Source organism: Mustela lutreola, chromosome 15, assembly GCF_030435805.1.
Source record: "Mustela lutreola isolate mMusLut2 chromosome 15, mMusLut2.pri, whole genome shotgun sequence".
Lineage (NCBI taxonomy): Eukaryota > Metazoa > Chordata > Mammalia > Carnivora > Mustelidae > Mustela > Mustela lutreola.
Window position 1 is genome coordinate 45,076,769 of NC_081304.1, and position 13,609 is coordinate 45,090,377.

The 13,609-nt window shown below is 46.1% G+C and overlaps 1 protein-coding gene across 3 annotated transcripts in view; it reads right to left on the reverse strand.

The window, feature by feature from the left end:
* Positions 1-13,609, reverse strand: part of PITPNA (phosphatidylinositol transfer protein alpha) — a 39,409-nt gene that overhangs the window by 16,568 nt on the left and 9,232 nt on the right. For 2 of the 3 annotated variants that reach the window (XM_059148399.1, XM_059148397.1), the window contains exons 3-7: positions 13,011-13,156; positions 10,132-10,223; positions 5,321-5,352; positions 4,007-4,081; positions 2,258-2,341 (exon numbers count right to left, since the gene is read on the reverse strand). In XM_059148399.1, the coding sequence (XP_059004382.1) occupies positions 2,258-2,341; positions 4,007-4,081; positions 5,321-5,352; positions 10,132-10,223; positions 13,011-13,156 (429 nt within the window). The remainder of the gene's footprint in view (positions 1-2,257; positions 2,342-4,006; positions 4,082-5,320; positions 5,353-10,131; positions 10,224-13,010; positions 13,157-13,609) is intronic. The other variant, XM_059148398.1, reaches the window with a different exon arrangement.

Sequence of the window (13,609 nt, forward strand, 5' to 3'; positions counted from 1 at the left end):
TACATATATACAATGGAATACCATGCAGCCATCAAAACAAATGAAATCTTGCCACTTGTGATGACGTGGATGGAACTAGAGGGTATTATGCTGAGCGAAATAAGTCAATCGGAGAAAGACAATTCTCATATGACCTCCCTGATATGAGGAAGTGGAGATGCAACATGGGGAGTTTGTGGGGGTAGTTAAAGAATAAATGAAACAAGATGGGATCAGGAGGGAGACAAACCATAAGAAACTCTTAATCTCACAAAACAAACTGACAGTTGCTGGGGCGAGGGGAGGTTGTTGAGAGAGGGTGGTGGGGTTACGGACATTGAGGAGGGTATGTGCTATGGTGAGTGCTGTGAAGTGTGTAAACCTGGCAATTCACAAACCTGTACCCCTGGGGCTAAAAATACATTATATGTTTATTAAAAATTTTAAAAAAATAAATAAATAAAAGCAATACAAAGACTGCTGTTAAGAGAACCAGAAACAACAGATCCTTTTGAAAAGCACTGAATCATCTCATAATTGTTTAAGTAGTCAAAAGTGTTAGATATTATTTGATTAAATTTCAGTGTTCAGGGGCGCCTGGGTGGCTCAGTGAGGTAAAGCCTCTGCCGTCAGCTCAGGTCATGATCCCAGGGTCCTGGGATCGAGCCCCGCATCGGGCTCTCTGCTCAGTGGGGAGACTGCTTCCCTTCCTCTCTCTCTGCCTGCCTCTCTGCCTACTTGTGATCTCTGTCAAATAAATAAATAAATCATTAAAAAAAAAAATTTCAATGTTCATTTAAAAAAAAAATGAGTATCTGCAGGTAAGCATAGTCTGTTTTTTAAACCTCTGCGGGTGACTATAAAACACGGCCAGAGTGTTTTATGTAACTCTGACTATAAAACAAGTCAGAGTTAACTGACTTGTTTAATAAAATCATTACTGGGAATGTCCCACGTATAGAACCTATCCTCTTGTGTACTACTGTCAGCCTCACTTCACCTAGTACAATGTAGCCAATGCTGTATGTGAATCAGCCTCAAGGAAAGTTTAATCGTTGGTTTTTCTTCTTCACTGGCTAATACAGGCTCAGGGAAGGTAAACTTAATATGATAACTACTTAAAAAAATAGTGAAGAAAACAAATCACATACATACAAACACAAGTCATCAAGTATTTCCCAAAGATAAAAAGATGATTTATGTGTACTTAAAAAAAAAAAACTTTTGTGTTGACTATTCTTAAACAAATTAAACATAAATTAATTAGATCTTCCCCACCTCTGCTTTTCTCTACTCACACAAAACAACCAGAGTTGACAAAATACACAGAGAGTCATAATCTCCATTTGCATTTCTGCTTGAGAACTATGTGGATATGTTCTATTTGAGAAAATTCATCCAGCCTCACAATTGGGATATATTCACTTTGCTATACTTCAAATAAAAAGTTTTTTGAAAAACCCACTCACTTTTGAGGGTGGAAGTGAGGATATAGGCAAGGAAAACACAAGATAGTTTTCATATCTTCTTGGAAATGCACAAATCAAGATATTTTAAGCACAGAGAGAGTGACTCCAGGAAAGAGGTATCATACCCCTGGGACATGGAGAGCAAACACTTACTCCCCACCAATGGGCAGAGAGCCAAATTCCTCTGCCCTGATCCCAACAGGCCTCTGTCAAATAGGAAAAGTACTAAATGAGCAGGAACCCAACTTTTCCTTTCCTAAAGAAATACTTCCTAGGAATTCAGCCCCGAGCAGGACAGACCTGGTCCCTGCTCTCTCCAAGTTCATGGTCTAGCAAAGACTGTCCTTTTCTAAGCGTGTGCTGCCATGTGTGTTACTCAAGAAGCCACCACCAACTTTTTGAGGGGAGGGCATCTGACTTTTCATATATTCTGCTGGAACGGAACCCACAGAACACAGTCTTCCAAACATAACAGGCAGGCAATGAATTTTTTTTAATGACTGGGTTGGAAAAAATGAATTTGAGAACTAGTTTCAGGTTAAATGTCATTTCGGCTGAGCAAATTATCCTTAGCACCTACACTGTCTGGTGATATTTCCAGAGGCCAAACAGGCCAGCATCTTCTTGGTGGAATCCCCAAATCAAGGTAAGAGAATTCTTAATTCTAATTTAAAAGATAAAAAAAACAACAACAACAGCCAAGAGAGAACTTCCCTTTAAGTCAAGTTGGGTATGGTTCCCTGGTTTCCCTGATACTTAGAAGTCATTTTGCATCTCAAAGGCCGCTAACCTCATTAAATAGTTCCTACCTTGCTAAGTACTTGGCTTCGATCTGCAATGTCTATGTATATGACTTCCACGTGTTTCCACGCCTCAGGCTCCAGTTTATGCACCTGCAGGAACAAGCAGGACCATGGTGTAGTTTTTGTCAGCTACAAAGCACCCTTTATCCAGAATGAAGACCCAGGAACAGCTATTCCAGTAGCCATAGACGTGAGATTCCCACCAGTAAAGAATTACATGCAAAGTTATCCAAAGGAATGGAAGGAGGGTTTTAAGTAGATACATGTGTGAGAACTACTGCTCTGGTTTCAGCAGGCCCAAACATGCAGGGCTGCCTACAGCACTTATGTTATTTCTGTGTTCCCCCTTTGTAAAGACTGACTACAAGCACTCATGGACATACTGCTTACTTTGATTTTTTTAAAAAGATTTTATTTATTATTTATTTAGAAAGACAGAAAGAGGGTGTGCGCACATGCATACATGTGAGCCTGGGGTGGGGGAGAGGGAGAGGGAAAGAGAATCTCAAGCAGACTCTGTGCTCAGCCTGGAGCCCAATGCAGTGCTTGATCCCATGGCCCTGAGATCATGACCTGAGCTGAAATCAAGAGTTGGACTCTTGGGGCGCCTGGGTGGCTCAGTGGGTTGAGCCGCTGCCTTCGGCTCGGGTCATGATCTCAGGGTCCTGGGATCGAGTCCCGCATCGGGCTCTCTGCTCGGTGGGGAGCCTGCTTCTTCCAATCTTTCTGCCTGCCTCTCTGCCTACTTGTAATCTCTCTCTGTCAAATAAATAAATAAAATCTTTAAAAAAAAAAAAAAAAGAGTTGGACTCTTAAACTAACTGAGCCACCCAGGCACCCCCTACTTTGATGCTTTTAAAAACTTTTTCTTGGGGCACCTGGGTGGTTTAGTCGTTAAGTGTCTGCCTTTGGCTCAGGTCATGGTCCTGGAATCGAGCCCCGCATCAGGACCCCTGCTCTGCAGGAAGCCTGCTTCTCCGTCTCCCACTCCCCCTGCTTGTGTTCCTTCTCTTGCTGTGCCTCTCTCTGTCAAATAAATAAATAAAATCTTTAAAAGAAAAAAAAAAAAAACCTTTTCGGCCCCTCCCAAGGAACGTCACTGCTACTGGATTCTATGCACAGACATGCATATACAGATTTTTCTCTTCGAACAAATGGTAGCACACACATGGTTCTGCATCACTTTATCTTGAAGGCTCAAGATAAAGTGGTTCTTTACTGGTTCTTTTTAACGGCTACATACTATACCACCGTATGGCTGTGCCACAGTTTAACTGTGTTCTACTGATGGGTTCTTACATGGTTTTTCATCTTTGGCTACATGGAAAATGCTGCAATGAATCTCTTAGTGGCTAAGTTATTTCACACCTGTGGAAGGACAGCTACATGACAAATTCCTAGGTGTGGAATTGCTGAGGTCAAAAGGACAGGTGCATGTTAGAATTGAGGAGTTCTCACTGTGCTCTATAGAGGCTGTAATCTTCACGTTTTAAAAAATGCGGTTCCTCTGTGCCAAGAGTTGTATTTTAGACCAATCTTAGCTCTACGAGAAGGCCCCAGAATCAATCTTTGGGGATCATGTTTTGCAAACTGGAGACAGAGCAATCCCATGATGGTAGGAAGGGTCTAAGCACAGGCTGTTAAAACGGGACCACAGAGATGGCCCCGGGATAGGGAAGAAGAAGCCCGTGGGCAGAGCCTCAAGACCCCACTCCGCAGCCTGGAAGTCCCTGGGCTCTTGGAAGCGCTACTTACATTCTCCTGGGTGCCAAGATCTGGTTTGTGCCAGGTTTCAATTTTAATCAGAAAATCTTCTTTCATGTATTCATTCTGCAAGGGGGGAAAACACAGTCACCAGCCTCAAAGTTGGAGAGTAACCATCTCCCATCACTGAGGGCAGGTGGTTGAGAGACTTCAGGCTCTCCCTTGCAGGAACATCTAACTTGACTAGGAGCCCACAATACACTAGGGGCACATTCTCTTGTTCAATTCTCATCCCAGCCTGTGACAGGTCTAGTAATATTATCCTCATTTTACAGATGAGGAAAGGGAAGTTCAAAAGTAGGAGGTGGGGGCGCCTGGGTGGCTCAGCGGGTTAAGCCGCTGCCTTCGGCTCAGGTCATGATCTCAGGGTCCTGGGATCGAGCCCCGCATCGGGCTCTCTGCTCAGCGGGGAGCCTGCTTCCTCCTCTCTCTCTCTGCCTGCTTGTGATCTCTCTCTGTCAAATAAATGAATAAAATCTTTCAAAAAAAAAAAAAAAAAGTGGGAGGTGACTTGTTCAAGGCCGCAGAGACAATGACAGAGCTGGGCCTCAAAACCAGATTTGTCTGACTTTGAAATCCATGGGTTTAACCACTCGACCATCCTGCCTTTCTCCCAGAGAGCTAGTGATTAACCTGAGGAGGAATGGTTCACCAGCACCCCATCCACAAGCCAGCATTTGGCCGAGGCCTGAAGTTCTCTTCTTGTTACTGAATCCCCAGTGCTTCCTCCCTTAGTTCTTTTTAAAATGTGGTGCTCCTCGAAGGGGCACACATGAACCTCCGAACTCCTCAGCCGGAATCAGGCTGGCAGAAGCCACCTCTGTTTAGCAGCAGGGACAGGCACCTGGATGAGGGTGCCAAGAAGGGTGGAGAGAAGGGGCAATGACATGGGGGTGGACGTAGAAAAGACACCTTGCTGACTTCTCTATTTTGCCAGTGGACAGTGCTCCCTGGGGTCCACCACTGTACCTGTGGGGAAGCCACAACTGGATCAGCTGAACTGGTTTCAGAAACCCCGAGAAGGTATGGCACAGGAAGGGCAGAGGAAGGTCTCGGATCATCCTGCACATGTGAGCCCCACAGTCCTGAGTGCTAGACCTACAAAGCCACATGCTAATGGAGCTTAAGGCAAGAGGCCATTTTGCAAATTAACAGATTCCTCAGTAGGAACAAGAGGATGAAGCTTCAACAGCACCAGTCTGCTGACAGACACAAATACCCAGGAACCTCCAGTGTGGTGACATTTTTATTTCTTCTCTTCTTATAGATCATTTACAATGCCCGCCCCAACACACAGACACCCACCTGCCAGCTCCCCCAAATTCTTACCGTAATAACTGCTCCAAGGAAAGGATATGGAAAAAAGAAAGAAAAAGATTAATGAGGCTGAATGAGTATCTGCCCCTTGAGCCCAGGCACCATGGCAGTAAGGAGTTCTCCACACCCTAGGGCTTGTCCACAACCACCCTCAAGCCCCGTGGGGGTATTTGGTCCCTCAAATGCACCAACCCTCAAGTTTCCCTCCTACAGAAGCCAAGAGACCCAATCTGGAATATCACTAAAGTGATGCCAGTATCAGTCCCCGAGATTCTCTACAGCTGGGTGAGGAAAGGGGACCAGCTCTGGCACGCTGAAGCATTGGGATCCCCAACTCTGCCATCAGAGGATCACCTGCGGTCCCGCCACCTCCCGGGGCCCAGAGAGGGCACTTTCGGCCAGGCACTATCCGTCTGCCTGCTGCACGCTTCCTCTCACTGTAACCAAACCTCGCGCCCTCTGTGCTCCAGCTCATTGTAATGAGACCCCTCGGAAACCACGGTTCAATTATTTATCAGAGAAAATGACTACAGCTCTAATGTTACTGGGGAACAACTCAGCTCTCCTCTAACAACAGCCTAGATCACTCTGTACCCTCTGAATTTAGGAGTTATCTCAGTCTCTGACAGATGTCACACGGCCATATGGGACAGTTTATGGGGCTAACGGTCAAACTCTGTAACTCCAAAGCTGAAACTATGGTTACCTCTGAGACGAAGAGGAGGGAAGAGTGAAATATAAGGGATAAGGTCCACCTTGTGGAGAAACAATCCAAGAAACTACTAGTCATTTCCCTGTATCCAGTGGAAGGTACTTGCAAGAAAGCATCGGGTTAGGATTATAACCATATGGCCTACTCAAGTAATCACCCCATTATCAGCTTGGAGAAAATCAGTTAACAAAAAAAGTAAACGGTGGGCATGATATTCATTGAGTAGAAGGGCACAGAGGCCAGGTTGGCAGCAACTCTCCTGTGCTGCACTGATGGCTGGAGCCTCAGGCTGCCTATGTGGCTCATCTAGCAATAGCTCCATCTCTAGAACGAAGACTGTGAGGTCAGCTGGATGCGGCTTGATGACACGAGCCATTAAGGGTCCCCCAACTAACCACCAGACTCTGAACCTATGTTTCCAAGCAATCTTCTAGTCTGGCCTCTGTAGGGATGCAATATGCTCATCAACGGACACGAGAGCCTGATCATTTAAGCCAACAGGCATGTCCACTGCATGTTGGCATTCTGACTCTACTCCGGTTTCCCGGAGCTCACAAGGGAAGAACACCTTAATCCTTAATCGTCAAACAGGATTACCCAGTGTCATTGGTAATTCTGTATTTCAATATAAATTAACTTATTGGCATTTGGGGTTTTTGTACATCAGTCTTTCCTGGACCTTGAGAAAAAGATCCACTCAGTTCTGATGAACTAGGTTTCTGAACCTATGAGGGTGCTGACCCTCCCTGGCCTTTAATGCCAACCTGGGTGACCAATCTCCCTCAGTCTTCTTTAGTCCTGCCTGCTGTCCCTCCCAACACCTCACCATTCAGACCATTTTCTTTTCTTTAAACTGCAAGCCTAGGTACACTGGGGTGGGGTGGGGGGTGTCTCAGGAAATCCTTTGTAGTTGGGAAATAGGGCTCTCCAAATAAGACTAATAAGGTACTTTAAAACCATGTTGGGGCTCCTGGGTGGCTCAGTGGTTTAAGCCTCTGCCTTCGGCTCGGGTCATGATCCCAGAGTCCTGGGATCGAGTCCCGCATCGGGCTCTCTGCTCAGTAGGGAGCCTGCTTCCCTTTCTCTCTCTCTGCCTGCCTCTCTGCCTACTTGTGATCTCTCTCTGTCAAATAAATAAAAATCTTTATTTAAAAAAAAAAAACATGTTTAGTGAGACTGTACTCAGGTCAGGGTTAAGGTTAGAGGGAGAGGCAGGAGGAGAAACATTTATTTCCCTCTTCTTACTTTCATTCACAGGCCCTGCCTCCTCTTAACCACCTCTGTCCTGTTCTAACCTATCAGCATCAGGAGGAAAGAAACAGAAAGAAATAAGAGGACAGAAAAAGCAGATAGCGCACAAAGTATCACAAATCTGTTTTTGTCCTACTCAGAGTGAGGGCAGAGCCTTCTAAAAGGCACATGGACTTTTACCCTATGCTCTTTAACCCATTCCCACCTCAAACTTTAATCTACTTCTGCCATGCAAAGGGGTCGGAACTACTGATCTTTCTCCCACCAATCCCCAGAGGGAACTGGAAAGTAGCCTTCTTATTCCTATCTCTGACTTTGAAAGAGCGATCGATGTCTAACTAAGCAGATCTAAGAGTTAACATACTCGTTCTGTATGATGGAGGGTTCTCACTGCGAGGTCAGCACCCACTTGAGGAAACCAACCTTCCCTCCCCTACTCCCTCCTCTCCTCTCCACTGAATATTTAGAAATTATATTTTTCTTTTTCTTTTTTTTCTTTCGGCCAAGGATCAAGACGATATGTGAAGGAATACTGGGCATCTAGAAAAATGCCCATGTTGGCTGTAGCACGCTCTCCCCAGAATTACACAGAGGACAGAGGCGTGCCAGCATCTCTCCGTCGGCAAAAGCTCTTTATGCAGAACACTGATCCAGGCATGGAGGAGTCCAGCTGTCGGTTTGCCTCCCTTATGCCAAGTTGCTAAAGGTTCTTATGACGCATGTTCCATGGCAACTCTCCTGGACATAAAGAAAATTCACCTTTGGCCCTAGACAAGACACACCCAGCCACAGTGCACACTGTCTTAAGAAAGCATGTGCCTCTTTTCCAAGAATTTAACAACTTCCTGCTCAATGTCCAGGAAGTAGTGACATTTGCGTTTTCAGCTACGTCAGTGAAACTCTAAGTGTTACACATCCCAGGTTCCATCCATGATTGTACATCTCCTGACACCAGGTGCTTCACCAGGCCACTGAGGACTAGAGAGAGAGATTACTGCTCTAGACGTTAGTCGTTCCCAAAGTCCACGGGATAAGGACTACGTGGGTGGAGCACCCTCGTCGGGTACAGTCTGGGGAGTCCGACAAGTAAGGCAAGTGTAACAGTACACGGAGGTAGAGGCTGCCAGGAGGGCCTCAGTGCCAGACTGTCTATGCCGACAAATGTGGGCTGTCTAGGGGAAAGGTCACTCAACTCACAGTCAAGTTCTAGGGGACCTCTGAGGTTATAGATCGGTATTAGCCCTCAAGACCTAGGAATCCTAAAAAGCTAAGAGTCTGAACTACTCAAAGGGAATCCCAGAAGGTCTAGAATAGAAAGTTCTCTGCCTTCAAGTCTTCCCTTTCCAGAAATTCTAGTTAGAAGACTAGCCAAGATTAAGACAATAATTCCACCTCTACTCCCACCTTAAATTATAGAATATGCTGGTTTTTATAAGCCATCATTTCAGGGCTCTTAGCAGTGAACTTCCTCCTCTTTGTCTCCTACCCCACAAATCTGGCATGTATATTCTGTGTGTTATATATTTAGGGGATAGCTGTTTCTAAATCCTTTGTAATAAAAAAATTGGGCTTATTCCAACTTTTTCCCAACAAAATCAGATTTTGGGGATGCCTGCGTGGCTCAGTGGGTTAAAGCCTCTGCCTTCTGCTCAGGTCATGATCAAGTCCTGGAATGGAGCCCCGCATCAGGCTCTCTGCTCAGCAGGGAGCCTGCTTCCCACGCACCCTGCACCCCTGCTGCCCCCGGCTGCATCTGTGCCTCCTTGTGATCTCTGTCTGTCAAATAAATAAGTAACATCTTAAAAAAAAAAAAATCAGGATTTCGTTGCTATGTTTTCTTGGTGTCAGGCCTGGCCCTCTCCCAGGGCAAGAAAATCACCCTATAGGTCCTTTCCTATGACTGCCTCTTTCAAGAGTTCCTTGGTCTCGGGGCGCCTGGGTGGCTCAGTGGGTTTTAAAGCCTCTGCCTTCGGCTCAGGTCATGATCCCAGGGTCCTGGGATCGAGCCCCACATCGGGCTGTCTGCTCCGCAGGGATTCCTCTTCTCTATCTCTCTGCCTGCCTCTCTGCCTACTTGTGATCTCTGTCTGTCAAATAAATAAATAAAATCTTTAAAAAAAAAAAAAAAAAAGAGTTCCTTGGTCTCAAAGCTGGTTTCTAAGCCAAACCCGGATATAGTACATTAAACTGGAAATTTCAATATTTAACAATAAGTAAGTGGTTTAGAAAGATCACAGTGCTCTCACAGGGTGGAACACTATGCAGACATTACAAACTTAAAAAAATAGCAGACTCTATGGTGACAGGGAAAAGATTCTAAATAAAAAATGAGCAATTGAAGAATTAGTATGATTTGATCTAAAATTTGCCTTCAAAATGTGCCTGGAGATAAACGCATAAGCATTAAAAAAAGGATTAGATAAAAAGACACCAAAATGTCAACACTGACTGGGAGCACACTGGGTGATTATTTTCTTCTGTTTGTATGTATTTTCCACAATTTAAACAGAGAACACTGCTTCTGTAAACAGTGAAAACAGTCATCATTATTATACTGACCCAACCAAGAGGGGCTAGTTCTGTGCCATCTCAGGCTGTGACTACTTGGCGGTTCCCCCCCAGATGGCTGCCACACTTGACTGGACGACAGTGACACTCACCACCAGCCTGAAGTGGGGGAGGGTGTCCCCAGGCTCATCCTTTCATTGACTTACTCTGGAAAATGGAGGTGGAACACAAAACCCTAATTCACGTCCACCCCTACTTGACCTACTTGACCACACCCTCCATCTAGCTTGGAGCCCCTACTCCAGCTTCCGACCCGGTCTGCACTTACCAGTTCTGCAGTAAGGGTAGGCATTCCACGCCTTTTCATGTATATTCAGGGCTCCCTCTGGGGCTAGCATTCGAACGAACGTGGGCACTTTGCTGTGGTAAGAAAAGGCGGTTACAAAGAGAAATGGAAAACAAAGACGATGAGCTGGTACATCACAGTCTTCAGGCCATAGCTCCCACTTCTTCAGCGGGGTTGGCAAGCAAGTCTCCATGAGATAAGCAGGTTACCCCCCTGTGTGAGAAGCTACCTGTTGGAGCCTGATACCCCAGCTCAGCTGCCTACTAACATCCACCCACAACTCACCCCAGCATCTCACCACCCCACTGGGAACAGGACAGCAGCTGGGACCCTTGGTTACCTGCAGTGGTTTATCAGTCCTTACATTATCATGACCCATTTTTCCCAAGCTCACCGGGCCCAGGGCCTTCTACTACATGCTACTAAGGATGGGATATCTTTGAGTGGACCTGGCTAGATTTATGGGCCACAGTGATTGGCTATTGGACAGAGAATATGGAACCAAGATGATCTGATCTGCAGGAGGGTCTCAGGGCTGTCTGCCTCCCAGGACAAAATATTTCTTCCATTCAGTTCTTTTTGTCTGGGGTTACAGAACAGCACGTACAGTATGAGCCTTTTTTTTTTTTTTTTTAAGATGCATTTATTCCTCTTCCTTAGTTCTTAACTGATAATCTATACAGTCTTTAGTAGGCTCCAACAAGCTCATCAGCTTAAGCACCTGAGGCCTAAGATGAAAGAGCTAAGCCCCCGCAGAGAGCCAATCCAGAGACTCAGGGCAACCCTCTGAGATTCATTCACTCATTGCCGCACTCATTCAAAATAAGTCTTCCTGTGTGCCAGGCATGAGGAGATCTACAGAAATCACACAGACATAGCTCCTGACTTCCTGAAGCTTACGTTCTAGTGGGGAGTCTAACCAGCCAGGCAGAGGCCAGCACCATTTTAAGTGTGTGAGCACTGGGCTCTGGGGGCCAAAGCACGGGGAGAACGTGGTGTGGGCGGTATGATACATGGGGAGGCTCCTTAGGGAGAGTAAGAATTAAATGAACACACAGAGTAGAGAATGAGTAGGACTGAGCTAAATAAAAGGATGGCAGTGGGGTGGGAAAAGCTGGGAGAAATGGAGATAAATCTGGAGTAGTTGGTGTAAGCTATGAGGCAGGGAATATAAGAGAATACAAATAGGCTAGGTCATAAACGATCTTGTAAGTTAAGTGAAGGAGTCTGTACTTGATCCCAAGGATCCCAAGGAAAACCATCCACATCTATCTTTGGACAGAACACTCGAAGTTGTGCAGAGAAATGAAAAGCAGGGAGAGCAGTCAGGAGGCTGCTGTAGTAATCCATGCAAGAGATGATGGAAGGAAATGGAAGCGCTGGAGGTACCAAAAGAGTTGGAGTCAAAAGGGCTTGATATGAGGGATGAGGAAGGGGGGCTAGGGAACCCATGTTTCTGACTGCAGCAGCTAGATGACTGACAGGAAGGCCTTGATCCGAATGCCTTGAGGAGAGGTGCTCAAGGCATTCGGCACTGCTGGTTTTGATTTGGTTTTTGCAGTTGAGGGTTTTGGGTTTAAGTAAAGAGAGGTGGTGGCAGCTCTTTAAAGGAAGAGGGTAGGGGTGCCTGGGTGGCTCAGTGGGTTGGGCCTCTGCCTTCGGCTCGGGTCATGATCTTGGGTCCTGGAATCGAGCCCTGCATCAGGCTCCCTGCTCAGCAAAGAGTCTGCTTCTCCTCTCTCTCTCTGCCTGCCTCTCTGCCTGCTTGTGCTCTCCGTCAAATAAATAAAATATTTCTAAGAAATTAAATAAAATAAAGGAAGAGGGTAAGACAAGTCCCACCCTCTACATGTACAGACCTCCTCTTGGACACTTTGGTTGGACCACCTGACTTGTAAGGAACCAACTGGCCCCTTCTACCAACCTCACTATCTGTTTGCAAAGTGCTCTTTAAAAAAACCCCAAATGTTGGGGCGCCTGGGTGGCTCAGTGGGTTAAGCCGCTGCCTTCGGCTCAGGTCATGATCTCAGGGTCCTGGGATCGAGTCCCGCATCGGGCTCTCTGCTCAGCGGGGAGCCTACTTCCCTCTCTCTCTCTCTGCCTGCCTCTCCGTCTACTTGTGATTTCTCTCTGTCAAATAAATAAATAAAATCTTTAAAAAAAAAACAACAACCCCAAATGCACTATGGGATAGGCATGTCCTGAGCCTTATTCGAATCAGCGGCTAATGGCTCAGTAAGGACTGGCTGGCTGGCAGTCAATGCAGAGGAGGAATGGAGGAGGACGCAGAGGAGACGCGGAGGGCAAAGAGCACGATGGCAAGGAAATGGGATCATGGTGAGACATGCCCCACTTCATGGTGCTGCCCTCTCCCTGGTTCCAGCTCTCACAAAATCCGCGACCTCTACACAGAGCACTTCTACAGCTCCGGGGCACTAGACGACACTAAATCAGGGATTTTCCCAAATGAAGACGAAATTGGTTTCATTTCTAGTCAGTTCAGTGACTAGAAATTAAGATCCTGGTTTACGTTTCACAGCATTGTGAATGTACTTACAGTCGCTGAACTTAAAAATGGTGTTAAAAAAAAAAGTGGGGGGGGGGCGCTTCCCCCTCTCTCTCCCTCTGCCTGCCTCTCTGCCTACTTGTGATCTTTATCTGTCAAATAAATAAAAAAATCTTAAAAAATAATAATAACAAAGTAAAAAATAAAAACCCTTTAAGTGAGCAAAGAAGTGTCATGCACACCCACCCTCACAGCAACCTGAGCAATCAGCTAATAACCCGGAAACACCGCCCATTATCCATGATCTCCACTTCAATACCTGGCTGCCTTCTGGCTTGGCTGCTCAGCTACATACCTCTGTAAGTGGTAGATCTTGTGTGTGTACTGGCCTTTCTCACCGTCCTTCTCATAGGGCTCGTTCACCAGGACCTCCACGCCTTCTCCACCCCCTGTTTCATTTTTGCTGGCCTCAGCCACAGAATACAGCTGCCCTACTTGATACTAAAAGACACAGAGACACAGGAGTTACTGTCAGGGCAGAATTCTCACCAGGCGCACCAATCCAGTTGCCAGTAACTGTTCAATGGGACCACTCTGGGATCCACCCTCCCACCACCACGCGCCCCCCTTGTTCTGCAGTTCCAACGTGGGACCTTGCCCAGATCTACCCAAAGCAACTATGAACACGGCTCCCTGGCCTCTCCTTAGCTATCAGATGCATTTAATTTCCTCCCTCCCATGTTTACATCCTCCATCAAGGCTTAAGGAGGCAGGTGAGTATATTGAACCTCACACCACTATCCAGAGAACACATTATAGGGTCCAAAGTAGCTTTTCCCCTGAATCTGCCTCTGGTATTAAGACCCTAAAACCAGATCTGGGTTGCCTGCTAGAATTCTCTTTATCCCATTCATTTAAACAGATCCTAACACATGACTTCTTGTTAAAGAAAGT